Source organism: Artemia franciscana, chromosome 21 (genome assembly GCF_032884065.1).
Source record: "Artemia franciscana chromosome 21, ASM3288406v1, whole genome shotgun sequence".
Lineage (NCBI taxonomy): Eukaryota > Metazoa > Arthropoda > Branchiopoda > Anostraca > Artemiidae > Artemia > Artemia franciscana.
This window is the reverse complement of record NC_088883.1, coordinates 7,578,181-7,595,925: the sequence shown is the minus strand read 5'-3', so window position 1 is coordinate 7,595,925 and position 17,745 is coordinate 7,578,181. Positions and strand designations below refer to the sequence as shown.

General features: G+C 33.5%; 1 protein-coding gene across 6 annotated transcripts in view; it reads right to left on the bottom strand.

Moving 5' to 3' along the window:
- LOC136040881 (potassium voltage-gated channel protein Shaw-like) overlaps positions 1 to 17,745 on the bottom strand; it is a 187,767-nt gene that overhangs the window by 31,325 nt on the left and 138,697 nt on the right. For all 6 annotated transcript variants that reach the window (XM_065725284.1, XM_065725287.1, XM_065725283.1 and 3 more), the window contains one exon: positions 17,364 to 17,517. In XM_065725284.1, the coding sequence (XP_065581356.1) occupies positions 17,364 to 17,517 (154 nt within the window). The remainder of the gene's footprint in view (positions 1 to 17,363; positions 17,518 to 17,745) is intronic.

Genomic DNA, 17,745 nt, shown 5'->3' with positions numbered 1-17,745 from the left:
TATGTCCTTGGTGCTTCATAAACACATATTTATCACGCAATAAATATTCTCATTTTAGGGAGTGTTCTCAAACTTCTAAGCGATGCTTAAATGAAAAACGTTCCTCTGTTCCTCTTCTCTGAGCATATATATTTATGACTCTTCAGTATTAAATAAAAAAAAAGTTTTCTTTAAATGAAAGAAAGGAGCAACATTAAAACTTAAAACGAACAGAAATTACTCCGTATATGAAAGGGGCTTTTCCTCCTCAACGCCCCGCTCTTTACGCTAAAGTTGCTTACCTTTTAAAAAATAAAGTTAAGAGAAAGAGTCAAGCTTTAGCGTAAAGAGCGAGGCGTTTAGGAGGAAAAGCCCCTTTCATATACGGAGTAATTTCTGTTCGTTTTAAGTTTTAATGTTGCTCCTTACTTTCATTTAAAAAAACTTGTTTTTTTTTATTTAATTTCTGGACGTTTTTGAATTAATGTATGTTTTGATCTTGGCTCTCCGCACATAAATAATTAAAAAAAAATTGCATATTAATTAATTGCAATTAATCGGAAGATTTTGAGAAAAAGGAGCGAGGGAGGAGGCCTAGTTGCCCTCCAATTTTTAGATTACTTAAAAAAGTAACTAGAACCTTTAATTTTTCACAAACGTTTTCATTGGTAAAAAATATACGTAACTTATGAATTAACTTACGTAACGAACTTATATATTCGTATGTTTTCATTGCGTTTATGAGGGGGTTCAACCGTCGTCGATACCTCGCTCTTTACACTAAAGCTGAAATCTTGTCCCAATTCCTTAGGAATGACCTCTGAATCACAAAGGCCGTAGAATAAATAGTTGCAATTACTAAAAATACTTTAGCGTAAAGAGTGAGGTATAACGAGGAGGCAAACCCCTCATATGCGTAATAATTTTTGTTCGTTTTAAGTTTTAATGCTGCTCCTTACTTTCAGTAAAAAACTTTTCATATTTTTTTCCTTGTTTTTTCAAATAATGCTAGAAAATCCTGCGCCCCCGTCATTGGAATTCGTTTCCCCCATGAGAAGTTTCTCCATGGAAATATCCTCCCACGTAACTCCCCCCCCCTTAACTTTCCCCTCTAAGCCAAAAAAAAAAAAAAAATGCGAAATGCCAAAAATGCGAAATTCCCCATTTTTGTGGATAGGAGCTTGAAACTTCTACAATAAGGTTCTTTGATATGCTAAATCTGATGGTGTGATTTTCGTCAAGATTGTATGACTTTTAGGGGGTGCTTTCCCCTATTTTCTGAAATGAGGCAAATTTTCTCAGGCTCATAACTTTCGATAAGTATAACTGATCTTGATGAAACTTGTATGTTTTAAATCAGCATTAAAATGCGATTCTTTTGATTTAATTATTGGTATCAAAATTCTGTTTTTTAGAGTTTCGGTTACTATTGAGCCGGGTCACTCATTACAACAATTCGTTACCACGAATTGTTTGAAAAGCACACAAATATAATTTCATGCAATTTTTTTTCTCTCTCACTCTCCCCTCTCTCTTTCTCGCAAGTTTAAATTAAATTTTTGTCTTTGGAGGGATAAAAATAAATATCTAAATCTTTAATCAGAGATGATATATTACCACCCACCAGTCTAAAACTTGTGCGATAATCGGGAGCCGTTGTTTATCCTCTCCCTCCCCCCTGGAAAATACCCCACTTCCTATAGCTGGCTGACCTTCAATCACTTTTGACAAATAAAAAAAGGAATAGAACAAATAAAAAAAGGAATAAAAAGGAATAGAAGGAATAGAATTTCTAATAGAATGAGGACCCTCCTAAATTTGTGTGATCATGGGGTGGAGCCGGTGATAAGGAAGAGGAAGTCCCCTTCCTACACGGAATAAATTCTGCTCTTAATGTTATGCTTTGCTTTCATACAAATAATGTAGATGAGAAACATTCTCAGAAATCAAGAGGGATTAGATATCAACTTCACATTTTTGATGTGTGTCTTTTGTAACCCCTCCCTTCTAGAAAAAATAAACTCCAAACAAAAGTCTTGGATACAGCCCTGGGGATTACATCTCAATCTCTACCTCCACCCTCAGCTCGTCTCTCGCTTAGAACCAATTATGTATTTGTCTGAAGGTTCATTGAGAGTTGATATATTTTGGCATTAAAATGCGCCCTTTGAGGTGCTCCCCTTTCTCCCTAACTACAAAACAATCATAAAAACCCTATTGTAGAGATTTAAAGCCCCTATATGCAAATGTTTGGAATTGTAAAACAAGAGAAAATTTAACTAAGGCAATGAAATTTGTTTGGATATTAAAATATTTTGGTGAGTTAGGGAGTGAGGGAGATGCATCAAAGGGTGCATTTTAATGGTAAAACTTCCCAAGTCTCATTTAGCCTTAAGATAAATGCACAATTAGTTCTAAGAAAGAGACAAGGTGAGAGTGGAGGTAGAAATTGATATTTAGTTTCTAGGGATGTATTCAAGACTTTTTTTTGGGGGGGGGGTATTTTTTCGAGGGGGAGGGGACTAAAAAAAATTTAGCAAAATTGATACTTCTTCCCTCTTGGTTTCTGGGAGTATTTCTGGTCTACGCTGTTATTATGAAAGTAAAGAGTAATATTAAACCCTAAATCAGCATAATTTATTCCTAATAGGAATGTGACTTTCCGGTTCTCGTCTTCAGTTCCACCTCATAGTCGCAGAAACTTTGAAATATACCTATTTGATTAGAAATAAGAATTCTAGACTTTTTGTTGCATTGGCAGTGCAATAGCGTGGGGTCTTAGGCCAGGTAACTTCGTATCAAAGAACTTGACGTATAAACTTCTAAAAGAGCTTATTCGGTTGGGCGTTGAAACTGCTAGTGCCCTTTCTAATAGTCAAAAGTGATTGGAGGGCAACTAGCCCCCCTCCCACGCGATCATTTCCCCCTAACAAGTCAAATCCAAGTTTCGTTATTGCCATTTTGTTCAACGTAGTTGAAAGATCCGGAAATTATGTATTAGAAGATGACAACCCCCCACAGCCCTCAGGGCGAGGGTCGGAAGTTCTGGCCTGGGGGTTATTTAAAGTTTACACAAGAAGGATAATCGTATAAACTTCGGAGGGGACTCATCGGACGGGTAATCAGGAGTCCTCTTTAAGATTCAGAGTGATCGTAGGGTGGATACAACCCCCCCCCCAGTACACCTCGAATTTTCCCGAAGTGTATCAGATAGAAGTTTTCAGATTGTCGTTTATTGTCATAAAAACTTCCAAAAAGACTCATTCCACTGGAAATTGAAGGGGCCAGTGCCCCTTATAATAGTGGAAAGTGACTAGAGGGCAATTAATGCACGCCCACTGATTTTCCAAACACATCTAATTAAATTATATCTAATCTAATCTAATTAAATCTAATCTAATCTAATTAAATATAAATTAGATGTCTAAACACATCTAATTAAATTATGACATAAAAATTTTGTTAAACGTAGTCGAAAGTTACTGAATTTATGTATTTTAAGATGACAACCCCCATAGCCCTCAGGGCAAGGGTTGTAAGTAATGCCCTAGGGACATATAAAGTCTTAAAGAATGGTGGTCTTATAAAGGGAAATTTGAGCTAAATCCAAGGACGCTATGTGCATGTACATTGTTACAATAAGGTATCTCAAGGATCGATATGTACTCTTAACTTTAGACTGTTTGCTTTAGCACAACTCCCAGACCAAGCCATATTAGTCAAATTATTATTTTATTAACTCGGCATTATTTTTTTCTTTTTATGACTCATTAACCATGTATTTCCATGTTCGTACACTCCTTTAAGGTTCCTATTTTTACATTTTCAGCTTTGTCCATACTCCCACACCAACCCATACTAATCAAAAGAAATGATTCTATTAACTTAAAACATTTCTTTCTTTTATTGCTCATTAATACTGTAAACATTTTCATGTCCTCCTTTTGGACTTTTAACTTTAGATCTGCAGTTTTGCCAAAACTCTTTCACCAAGGTATCCTAGTCAAAAAACATCATTTTATTGAAGTAAACATTATTTTTTCTTTTATTAATAATCAACCATGTTTTTGTATTTTTTATACACACCTTAAGCCTGGCTTTGGGTTTTCATCTTTATTCATGTTTTTGGATTTTCCTACTCTCCTTTAAGATTCCCAATTTTGGATTTCCATATTTGCCAGTATCCTTTGCCAAGTTATACTATCCAAAAGACATTATTTGATCTTGTATCACTCAAAAGCATTGTTTTATATTTTCGTACTCTCTTTCTTTTGTTCCTAAATTCAACCATAGTAACCTTTTTCAAGGTAAAGTAAGGAGCAATATTAAAATTTAAGACGAACATAAACTTTTAGTTATATGAGGAGGGGATACAATTGTAGTAGACTTCTTCCAAATTTTTGGGCGTTACATGGAGAGAGGGGGTCATGAAGCGTAGACTTTTCATTCCATTTCAGGGAGCTTTTTACCTTTTGTAGTATAGAGTAGTTTTCACATCGCATTTTTTCTTAACAAGTATATTATTGACTTTTTTCAACCGCTGATAACACTATTAATTTCTAAATAATTTTAAAAACTCCAATTTATATTGCAAAAACATTAAAAACTTAAATCTACAATGCAACAAAACTTAAATTAGTTAAAAATTCTTATTTCTTTAAAAAAGGCCCCTTTTCGACTAGTCGAAGGCGGGAGGCCATGCCCTCCTCGGAACGGATGGGCGCAGACCGAACTCCTACCCTCACAGTGTCGACAGGAGACCCTTTCGGACCGAGCAAAACCTTAACGTAGGGGACAAGCAGCAGAGGTTAAAGGATACGCTTTGGGTGCTTTGACGGCAGCTCTCCGGGAGGGGCTTCCGGTTTCGACTAGCAGATAAGGGGCCTTTTGTAGAGAAATAACACTTTTTTAATAAATATAAGCTTTTTAGATATAAATTAATTTAATGTTTTTGTATTATAAATTAAAGTTTAAAATTTTTTTATAATGATTTTTACTTTTACAATATTAGTAAATAACTTTTTCGTTTTTTTATGAGTCAAGGGTTTCAGGACCCCCATTCTTCAATGCAATGCCGTCAGGAATTCTAAAGTTAGGAGTCTTAAAGGAATGTAAAAAAAAAAAAGGAAAAAAGATGGTTAAGGACTAATAAAAGAAAAATAATTGTTGATGTCAATAAAATAAATGTCTCTTAACTAGTATTAGCTGATGAATGAATGAATGAATGAATTTTATTACCCGTAAAAGTATAAAAAACACAAAGTAAGGAGCATTATTAATAAACAAAAACGATAAACAGCGAAGAAAAAAAAATTAATGTATGAGCCTTGGCAAAGCTGAAGATGTAAAGTTAGAAATTTTATAGGAGAGTACGAAAATATAAAACAAGAATATTGAGCAGAAAAAGAAAGAAATGGTTCCAGTTAACAAAATGATGTGTTCCGATTAGTATAACTTGGTGTAGGATTGTTGTCAGGGCTGAAAATCTAAGGTTAGGAGTCTTAAAGGAGTGTACGAACACGTAAAAAAATAGTTAGCGAGTGAAAAAAAATAATGTTTGAAGTTTATAAAATAATGTTTTAGACAAATATACCTTGGTTTAGGAGTGTTGGTAAAGCTAAAAATCTAAAGTTAAGAGTTTTAAAGGAGTTTTGATGATTGACGAGCATTAAAAGAAAAACAAAAATCTATTGGTTAGTAAAATTATGTCTTTTGACTAGTATATTCTGGTGTAGGAGTGCTGGCAAAACTGAAAATCTAAAGTTAGGAATCTGAAAGGAGTGTAAAAAAAAACACAAAAATGGTAATGTGAAATGTTTGTTAAAAAATGTTGAAAAAAATGGTTAAAGAAAGATAATGTTTGAAGTTGATAGAAAAATGTCTTTTGACTAGTAGAAGTTGGTTTAAGAGTGTTAGCAAGCTTGAAAATCTGAAGTTAGGTGTCTGAAAGGAGCGTAAGAAAATGTAACACAAATCTAATGAGCAAAAAAGAAAGAAAGAAATGTGTTTCGATTAATATTACTTTGTCTAGGACTGTTGTCAAAGCAGAAATCTAAGGTTAGGAGTCTTAAAGGAGTGTACAAAAACAGCGAACAGACATTTCGATAGTAAAATACTTGTCGTCATCAACTTATGAAGTTAGCTTAAAATTATTAGTGCTTAAGCATAGCCCATAGTTTTTTTGAAGTGGGCAGTCTCCCCAAACCAGACTTTCCTTCGCCTCTTCCCCATCTTGATGTTCAGAAACCATCTTAAACAAAAATATGAAAGAAGAAAAAAGTACGGGAAAAAGACACTTCTTATTCCCAATTAAATTTATTTTTGCTGCCTCACGGCTTAAAACAGCCTTTAAAGATTAATTATTTCCTAGCAAATGTATATGAGGAACCAATCAAAAGAAAAAGCCTGGTTTGAGGGTAGTTCGCATATTTTGACGGTACTTCTTGCCACAAAATACTGCTCTAGACCATCTACTGAATTCACTCCTTGATTCAGTTCATTCATTTGGCAAGTAAGTAAAATTAAATTTCTCAAATTCTGAATTTCAAAGAGACTTGGACCTTTTGCTGAATAATAGCCTGCTTTCTTTAAGTTTTTTCTTTTTTGAATAGGTTTTAAAAGGGATGAAAATATAAAGAAAAATTGCACTTTTTAATAGCAAAATGTCGGGCGCTTTGCGGCAGAAAATACACTCTCCAGTCCATACATTTGCTCCACTATAGATTAGATAAATAAAAAAAAAAGTTTTCAACAGAAAGTAAGGAGTAACATTAAAACTCAAAACAAAAAGGAATTATTCCGTTTATAAAGCTGTTGAACCTTCCTCAATACGTTGTTTTTTACGCTAAAGTTCTTAGCACATATATAAAAAAAGCTTCCGATTGTAATTAAACAGCCCTTGCGTTTCAGAAGTCATTCTCAAAAAGTTGGGATAAACAGTAAAACTTAGCATAAAGAGCAATGTATTGAGGAGGGGGGCAACCCCTTCATATAAGGAATAATTTCTGTTCGTTTTGAGTTTTGATATTGCTCTTTACTTTCAGTTGGAAAAAAATTGTTTTTTTTGTTGATTTCTGATCGTTTTACAAGTATTGCAGGCAAATCTGGTTCACCCTCCATAATAAATTCCTTCCCCTCACGGGAAATTTTTCCGTAGAAATTGCCTCCCAATTCCTTCCAGATAATTCCAACCTCGCTGAAATACCCCCTCCGTAAATTTTCTCGCAGAAGATTCAGCTTGAAAAATTCTCCTTAGCATACTTTAATTTGAAAATTCTTCAAGCTCTAATTGTTTTTTTTCAATATTCCGGAAATTCCCTTTTTCCGTGGAAATTATTTCCTGGAAATCCAAACACGCTGAAAATTCCCAGGGGAACACATCCACAAGCAAAATTGTGTAGGCAAAGAGAAAGTAAGACAAATAAAAAGAATTTTGCATAGGAATTCTGTCAAATCCTCCAGTTTAGAATTTTCTCTGGAAGGTCCCCCCCCTGAAAATTTCCCTCAGCACAGAAAATTATCCAAAAGAACCCCAACTTTGCAATAACAGCTACTACACGTAGTGGCCTAATTTATAATGATTTTGGGTAATTAACGGGTGGGAGATGCTAGTTGCCCTCCGGTTTTTTGGGGCGCTAGAATATTTAATTTTTCTTTCAAATGAGTCCTTTCCCGATATTCCAGAATCATTAGTTCGATATGATCACCCCTGGGGAGAATGGAATAATAAATAAACACGCACTCTTAGCCTTCTTCTGAAAAATTAAATTAAAAAACAAGTTTTTTCAATGAAAGTAAGGAGCGACATTAAAACTTAAAACGAACAGAAATTACTCCGTATATGAAAGGGGCTTTTCCTTCTCGACGCCCCGCCCTTTAGGCTAAAGTTTGACACTTTCTCTTAACTCTACATTTTAAAACAGCAAAAAAAAACTTTAGCGTAAAGAGCGGGGCGTTGAGAAGGAAAAGCCCCTTTCATATACGGAATAATTTCTGTTCATTTTAAGTTTTAATGTCGCTCCTTGCTTTCATTTAAAAAACTTGTTTTTTTTTTATATTTAATTTCAGAACGTTTTTGAATCAATGCATGTTTTGATTTTGGCTCTCCGCAGAGGAATAATTAAAACGAAATTTTTATATTTATTTTTTTTTGACTAAATGGCTTTCTTATAATTTTGATCGAATGATTTTGAGAAAAAGAGAGCAGGGGAAGAAGCCTAGTTGCCCTCCGATTTTCGGTTAATTAAAAAGGCAAATAGAATTTTTTACGAATCTTTTTATAAGTAAATGATATACGTAACTTATAAATTAGCTTACGTAAAGAACTTTTGTATTCTTATGTTTTTATTACATATATGAGGGGGTTCGCCCCCTCGTCAGTACCTCGCTCTTTACACTAAAGCTTAAATTTTGTCCCAATTCATTAAGAATAACCCCTGAATCACAAAAGCCGCAGAATAAATAGTTGACGTTACTACAAATACTTTAGTGTAAAGAGCGAGGTATTAGGAGAAGGTGAGCCCCTCATATGGGTAATAATTTCTGTTAGTTTTAAGTTTTAATGCTGCTGCTTACTTCCAGATGAAAAAAAACTTTTTCATTGTTTTTTTAAGTAATGCTAGTAAATCCTGCGCTCCCTTCATGGAAAATTTCTTCCCCCATGACAAATTCCTCGATGGAAAGCTCCCCCAGCATATCCCCTTTTTCTCAACCCCTGCCTCCAACCAAAACATCCTCCTGAAAACGCCTGTACACTTCCCAATAACCATTACCATATGTAAGCACTGGTCTAAGTTTTGAACTAGTAACCCCTCCCAAAGGGACTGAGGGGGAGTAAGTTGTCCCCAAAGACATAGTTATAAGGTTTTTCAACTACGCTGAATAAAATGGCTATCTCAGAATTTTGATCCGTTGACTTTGGGAAAATAATTAGCGTGGGAGGGGGCTTAGGTGCCCTCCAATTTTTTTGGTCACTTAAAAAGGGCACTAGAACTTTTCATTTCCGTTACAATGAGCCCTCTCGAAACATTCTAGGACAACTGGGTCGATACGATCACCCCTGAAAAAAAAAAAAAAAAAAAAAAAAAAAAAAAAAAAAAAAAAAAAAAAAAAAAACAAGCATCCGTGAAATATAAAAATTTAAATTCCACATTCTTGTATATAGGAGCTTGAAACTTATACAACAGGGTTCTCTGATACGCTGAATCTGATGGTGTGATTTTCGTTAAGATTCTGTGACTTTTAGGGGGCGTTTTCCCTATTTTCTAAAATGACGCACATTTTCTCAGGCTCGTAACTTTTGATGGGTAAGACTAAACTTGATGAAACTTATATATTTAAAATCAGCATTAAAATGCGATTCTTTTGATGTAGCTATTGGTACCAAAACTCAATTTTTTAGACTTTTGGTTACTATTGACCCGGGTCGCTCCTTACTACAGTTCGTTACCACGAACTGTTTGAAAAGGAATTCCACATTTTTGCACACAGGAGCTTGAAACCTCTAAATTAGGGTTTTTTGATACGCTGAATCTGAAGATGCGGTATTCATTAAAACTTGTTGATTTTTAGGGATGTTGTCCCTTTTTTGAAAATCAGGCAAATTTTCTCAGGCTCGTAGCCTTTTATGGGTAACATTAAGCTTAAATTATTTTATATGTTTAAGGTATAAGTAATAATTTCGATATTGTTAACGCTTCAAACTTTTGTTTTAAGAATACAAGTGGGCATGCTTTTGAATATGTAGGCCTGTTTTCTTGGTTTATTCCCAAATAAAAAGCTGAGCCCCCTGCTCCCCTCAGGAAACTCTGGATTTACCAGTATTTCCAAGGTGTAAATAAAGAAAAATGCACTCTTTCCCCCAGGATTCTTATAAATTTGCGCTACTGTATTTATACAAGTTAATGAAGAAGGATACCACGATTTTTTATGATAAAAACGTGTAACCACGCTTCTTTTCAATTTCAAATTATAATTTAAAACACTATTTTACAAGTCTGAAATTCCCCAATATTTCATTCTCGTAGCACTAAAATAAAATCGGGAACAGAAGAAAAACAGAAACAGGACAGAAAAAAACAGAAAGAGGATGAAGTGGCTCTTTTAAAAACAGAAACAGAACATAACAGGAAAATCAAAAACAGGGCATCTGTTCAGTTCTGTTTCTGTTTTTCTATATGGACAGAACAGAAACAGGTACTTTGAAAACAGAACAGACACAGAAAACAGAGCCAGTGCCAATGCTTATTCGAGACTGCATAAGGACTTGTATATCCCCCTTTTTTGACAATTTCATCAAATAATAAAACAATTTCAAACTGCTTAATAGGGTCGTCAAACCTGAGTTTCGTTTACTTCAATGGCCAAACTAACAGCTTCGAAAAAAAATTGAAAGGTAAGATTTCTGAAAGCTTCGGGTGGTGTTAAGAAAGCCATAATGATAAAACTTATTGTAAAAAACATAAGCAATTTTGAAGTTTTAGAACGAAAGTTAGTTTTCAAAAAGTGCAGTTAGAAAACTGTACAATTAGGTAGTTTTCTGAAAAGCAACAGAGAGAAATCGTAATCTACTATTTGAGGCTAGAGAAGAAGTAATTTATCCCCCTCCCTTTTCAATAATTATTTAAAACAATGAGAAATAAAAGTTCCTTAAAAAGGGACGCCAGACCTGATAATTCCCCTTAATATTATTTCTTTCATTAGCTATTTAAAGAGCTTGGAAAAAAGTTCAAACCCCAGGTATTGTTGCAATATCAATGGTGACAAAACTCATTTGCAAAAAAAAAACTATTTGAAAAAAAAATCAAAACTAATTAAAAAAGACGTCAAATCTAGTATTGAGCGCTCTTAGGAAACATAAGATAGAGAAATCTTGATACAGTATTTGGGGCTACATAAGTACTGATACATTCCTTCTCCTTTTACTAATTATTTCACATAATAAGAAATTAAAGTTCGAAAACAAGGATATCAAATCTAAAATCACGTCCTTTTAAAAAAAATAAGAGAGAGAAATCTTATTCCACTCTTTTAGGCTAAATAAGGATGGATGCATCCCTCCCCCTTTTACTAATTATTTCAAATAATAAAAAATCAAAGTTTCTTAACAAGGACGTCAAATCTTATCGTTCTTATTAGTTACCTATCTTTCATTAGCTATTTTAACAGCTTGGAAATAAATTTTAGCCTCAAGTATACTTACAAAATCGATTGTTAATATAGGCTACTGTTTGATACTGTATAAAAACTTATATATTTCTCCCCCTTTTTAATAATTATTTCAAATAATACAAAGTCCAGAACTAATTGACAAGGACGTCAAATCTGATATTAAGCACTCTTGGAAACATAAGACAGAGAAATCATAATATACTGTTTGGGGCTACATAAAGACTGATTTATCAATTCCTCTTTTAGTAATTATTTCAAATAGTAAAAAATCAAAGTTCCTTAACAAAGACGTTAAATCTTATCTTTTTCATTAGTCTCCTATCTTTCATTAGCTATTTTAACAGTTTAGAAACAAGTTCTAAATTTTAAAATGTTAAAAATTTTAGAACAAAAGCTTCTTTTCCAAAAGTGCTCTTTTATAATTGTAAAATCAATTTCATCTTCTGAAAAATAAGATGTATAAAATCGTAATATATATCCCACCCTCTTTTAGTAATTGATCTCAGATAATAAAAAAAAATCAAAGTTCCTTAACAAGGACGTCTAATCCTATCTTTCTCATTAGTCTCCTATCTTTCATTTGATATTTTAACAGCTTGGAAACGAATTCTAACCTCAAGTATACTTACGAAATCGATGGTGGCAAAACCCATCGTAAAAAAAAAAGGAAAAAAAAGAACAAAAGCTTATTTTCTAAGAGTGCTCTTTTATAAATGTACAATCATGTTCATCTTCTGAAAAATAAGATGTATAAAATATTAATATAGGCTACATTTTTAGGCTGCATAAGAATTGATGCACTCCTCCCCCTTTTTATTAGTTATTTCAAATAAAAAAATCAAAACTAATTAACAAGGATATCAAATCTAATATTAAGCTTTCTTAGGAAACATAAAGACAGAGAAATCTTAATATAATGTTTGGGGCTACATAAGGATTGATACATCCATTCCCCTTTTAGGAATTATTTCAAATAATAAAAATTAAAATTCAAAACAAGGATGTCAAATCTAACATCTTTTTAACAAATCATTCAGGAAAAATAAGAGATAGAAATCTTATTTCACTGTTTGAGGCTGCATAAGGACTGGTATATAACTCTGTCATATTAGTAATTCCATATTAGAAGTTCAAAAACCAGGACGTCTAATCTTATCTTTCTTATTAGTTTCCTATCTTTCATTAGCTAATTTAACAGCTTGGAAATAAATTCCATCCTTTGGTATAGTTACGAAATCGATGGTGACAAAACTCATCGTAAAAACAGAGAAAATAACTAAGAAATATTTAAAATTTTAGAACAAGAGCTTATTTTCTAAAACTGTTCTTTTATAATTATACAGTCAAGTTCATCTCCTGTAAAATTACATAAAAAAAAACTAGTTTTTTTAACTGAAAGTAAGGAGCGACATTAAAACTTAAAACGAACAGAAATTACTCCGTATATGAAATGGGTTGTCCCCTCCGCAATCCCTCGCTCTTTACGCTAAAGCTTTTAATTGTATTAAAAAGCAGAATTGTGGCAAAGAGTCAAACTTTAGCGTAAAGAGCGAGGGATTGCGGAGGGGACAATCCATTTCATATACGGAGTAATTTCTGTTCGTTTTAAGTTTTAATGTCGCTCCTTACTTTCAGTTAAAAAAAACTAGTTTTTTTTTATGTAATTTCTGAACGTTTTTGAATTAATGCATGTTTGATTTTGGCTCTCCACACGTAAATTATTAAAATGAAATTTGCATATTAATTCCTTTTTTGGCTAAATGGCTTTCTCTTAGTTTTGATCAGACGATTTTGAGAAATAAGGGATGGGAAAGGAGGCCTAGTTGCCATGCAATTTTTCGGTTACATAAAAAGGCAACTATAAATTTTTATTTTTAACGAATTTTTCTATTAGTAAAAAATATACGTAACTTAAGAATTATCTTACGTAACAAACTTTTATATTCTTTAATTTTTATTATGTATATGAGAGGGTTTGTACCCTCGTTAATATCTCGTTCTTTACACTAAATCGCAAGTTTTGTCCCAATTCTTTAAGAATGACTCCTGAATCAGAAAGGCCGTAGAATGAATAGTTGAAATTACTAAAAATACTATAGCATAAAGAGCGAGGTATTTATCTCCTCCTAAATACCTCGCTCTTTATGCTAAAGTATTTTTAGAACCCCTCACATGCGTAATAATCTCTGTTCGTTTTAAGTTTCATTGCTACTCTTTACTTTCAATTGAAAAAAAAATTTTACATGTTTATTTTTTCATTGTTTTTTTATAGCAATTTTAGAAAATCCTGCGCCCTTTTCATTGAATTTCTGTTCCCCCATGACACATTTCTCCATGGAAAGATCCTCCCACATAGCCCCCTCCCCTCAACCCCACCCCCAAAACCAAAAAAAAATCCCCTGAAACCGACTGTACACTTCCCAATAACCATTATTATATGTAAACACTGGTCGAAGTTTGTAAGTTGCAGCCCCACCCCCAGGGACTTTGGGGGAGTAAGTCATTCCCAAAGACATAGTTATTATGGTTTTTGACTATGCGGAACAAAATGGCTATCTCAAAATTTTGATCTGTTGACTTTGGAGAAAAAATGAGCGTGGGAGGGGGCCTAGGTGCCCTCCAATTTTTTTGGTCACTTAAAAAGGGCACTAGAACTTTTTATTTCCGTTAGAATGAGCCCTCTTGCGACATTCTAGGACCACTTGGTCGATACGATGACCCCTGGGAAAAAAAACAACAAAAAAACAAAAAAAAAAAAAACAAATAAACACGCACCCGTGATTTGGCTTGTGGCAAAAAATTCAAAATTCCACATTTTTGTAGATAGGAGCTTGAAACTTCTACAGTAGGGTTCTCTGATACGCTGAATCTGATGGTGTCATTTTCGTTAAGATCCTACGACTTTTAGGGGGCGTTCTCCCCTGTTTTCCTAAATAAGGCAAATTTTCTCAGGCTCGTAACTTTTGATGGGTAAGACTAAACTTGATGAAACTTATATATTTAAAATCAGCATTAAAATGCGATTCTTTTGATGTAGCTATTGATATCAAAATTCAATTTTTTTTAGTTTTGGTTACTATTGAGCCGGATCGCTCCTTACTGCAGTTCGTTACCACGAACTGTTTGATAAGAATCATAAATCTTAATATAAGCTACTGTTTGAGGCTGCATAAGAACTGACACATCCCTCCCCCTTTTTATTAGTTATTTCAAAAAAAATGAAAATTAATTATCAAGGACGTCAAATCCAACACCGAGTTCTTTCAAGAAAACTTAAAGAAAAAATCTTTATACCCTGTTTGATGCATCTTGATGAATCCACCCCCGTTTAATAATTATTTCATATAATGAAAATCAAAGTTTCTTAACAAGGACTTCAAATCTTGTATTTCCTCTTCGTGTCCTATCTCCAATTTTAACAGCTTGGAAAGAAATTTGAATCTCAGTTGTTGTTATAATATCCATGGTGACAAAACTCATGGTAAAGGATGGTAACAAATCTTTAAAACTTTAGAACAAAAGCTAATAAGTGCACAATGTAATTATACAATCAAGTCCTTTTCCGAAAGATGAGACATAAATCTTAATATACTATTTGATGCTGCTCAAGAATTGCCACATCCCTTCTTTTATCGACAACTATTAAATCAAGCAACGGATTTAAAGCGGATTAAAAGCGAAATTATAGAAAAAGCTATTCAGCTTAAGAGGTAGAAATCCCTAGTATAAAGGTAAGTTCAACAACACTTTTACAGAAAATATCAGATTGGACCACGTTTTATGGTGATTAAATCTGGAACATGATATAGTATAGGCTAGCAAGCGTAGGAGGAGCTAAATCAAGCGATGGATTTAAAGCGATCAAAAATTATATGAAAAGCTGTGAAGTGGCAGTGAAGATTCTTGAAAATTAAGGGTATTTTTCAAAATCTAGGGAAAGTGAGGAAAACAAACAATCTTGAGGCTCAGTGTCTCTTATCCTAATTGACTTAGAATTAAGATATAATTCATTGAATTATATCTAATTGAATTAGATATAATTCTAGAAAACAACAATTGACACCACATGTGATCTTATGCTTAGATAGAATATTAAATATAAGAAAAATCCCTCAAGGTTATCTAATACGGATGTCATTTCTATTATTTCCTCTTAGCTATATCTTCTTTTTTTAGCTGTAAGAACACCTTCAAAAAAAAATCGAAAGCTAGTTTCTAAGAATCATAGGCATTGGCACGGAATCTACAGTGTCAACAAATCTTTGAACAAAAGCTAAAATCTTTAAAATCTTTGAACAAAAGCTAGTTCCCTAAGAGTGCACTCCGGTAATAGTCCAATCAGGTTATTTTCTCAAACGAAAACAAGTAACTGGAAGAAAAGTTTACTTTGAAATAAAAAACCGAATCACTTCAACTGCTTCAGAACTAGAGCACTATTTAGAATCCACGATCTTATTCGTATTAAATGAAAAAACAGTTTTTTTAACTGAAAGTAAGAAGCGACATTAATGCTTAAAACGAACAGAAATTACTCCGTATATGAAAGGGGCTGTTCCCTCTGCGACGCCCCGCTCTTTACGCTAAAGATTGACTCTTTTTCTCAACTTTACTTTTTAAAACAGTAAAAAACTTCAGCGTAAAGAGCGGGGCATTGAGAAGGGAAAAGCCCCTTCAATATACGGAGTAATTTCTGTTCGTTTCAAGTTTTAATGTTTAAAAAAAAAAAAGTTTAAAAAAATATTTTTTCATTTAATTTCTGAACGTTTTTCAATTGATGTATTCTTTGATTTTGACTCTCTGCACATGAATAATTAAAACGAGCTACCCTCCAATTTTTTGGTTACTTAAATGGGTAACTAAAACTTTTAATCTTTTACGAACGTTTTTAATAGTAAAAAATATAATTAACTTACGAAATAACTTACATGTCGGACTTCTATATTCGTACAATTTTATTACGTATATGAGGATGTTTGCCCATCGTCAATACCTCGCTCTTTATACTAAAGCTTAAATTTTCTCCCGGTTCTTTAAGAATGACCCCAGAATCACAAAGGCCGTAGAATAAATAGTTGAAATTACTAAAAATACTTTAGCGCAAACAGCGAATTATTTAGGAGGAGATGAACTCCTCATATGCGTAATAATTTCTGTTTGTTTTAAGTTTTAATACTGCTCCTTACTTTCAGTTGAAAAAACTTTTTCATATTTATTTTTTCATGGTTTTTTGTTTTACATAATGCTAGAAAATATTGCGCCCCCTTCATGGAAATTCTCTTCCCCCATGATAAATTCCTCTATGGAAAGATACTCCCAAGCAACCCCTTCCCCACAACCCCCCAACCAAAAAAAATCCTCCTGAAAATGTCTGTACGCTTCCCAATAACCATTACTATATGTAAACACTGGTCTGAGCTTACAGGGTCACACCGCTGACCCTCATTCCAAACCAAATAATCAGTGACGCCAGGACTCGAACCCTTGTAATTACAGTCAGAGGATATCAAGTTTAATGGGCTAACCACTCAGTTAAGACTAGGAAAGCACAAGTAAAAATATAAATGGAAGAAAACTTTCATTTCAAAAATATTCCCCTGATTGTTATAATTGAGAAAATACAAGGAAAAATTTTCCAAATGCCCCCTCCCGTCAAACCAAAACAGAAAGTTTTAAGAGATGAAAAACAACTGATACAGTTTCCAAGAAATGCACAGAGCTCCTTAGCTCATTATGAACAGGGGGATACTTTAATGCCCCGTTAATTTATTTGCCTTTCTAGGGCATCACAATTACCAAGCTGCTATCCCAGCTTCAGATGCCATCAGATCCTGAAATTTAGCGAACCAATACTCTGTTTTTAGTCCCAAAGAGCAGTGTCCTGGGTACCAGTCCAGGATTTACTTCAATAGTTCTTGGCACAATGGTCCCTAAAACTTTCAAAACCAGATTGTTGCAGAGCAACATTAAGACTTGAAAATGTAGCTGTGATTTTCCGACTTTCAAAAATTTACTAAACCAGTCAATTTATATTTTACACGTTTAATTTACAGATTTCTACTGTAAAAACAAGATATGTGGCAGTTTTACTTACAGAGAATACAGAGACAGACTTTTGCTTGGATTTTAAGAACAAGCTCAAACTTAAAAGTCTAAGCTACATAAATACTTCATGAAACCATTTTTTTGTGAGATTTTTAAGCATCAACTTATCTTACCGAATTTGGAAGCAATAGCATCCTTTAGAAGAAGTGGATGAGTTTGCTTCATGGCGTATAATCTTCTTGCAACACTTGAATCTGCCCTGTGTTTCCTTCTGGGCTGCTCAACCGGCAACACTCTTCTTCTTTGCTTTGGCAATTTGGATCTTGCCTAATATAAGGTGAATACTAGAGTATACTATATTATAAACAGACACTGTATATATATATATATATATATATATATATATATATATATATATATATATATATATATACATAGCTGTACTTTCCAGTACAGCTTCTACTCTCCAGTACAGCTTCGGAGCGCCTATCCCCTCACCACCGTCTTATCCGTTTTTTTTCGTTGATTTTGTGGGTGTATTTGTTTTTCTCTTTG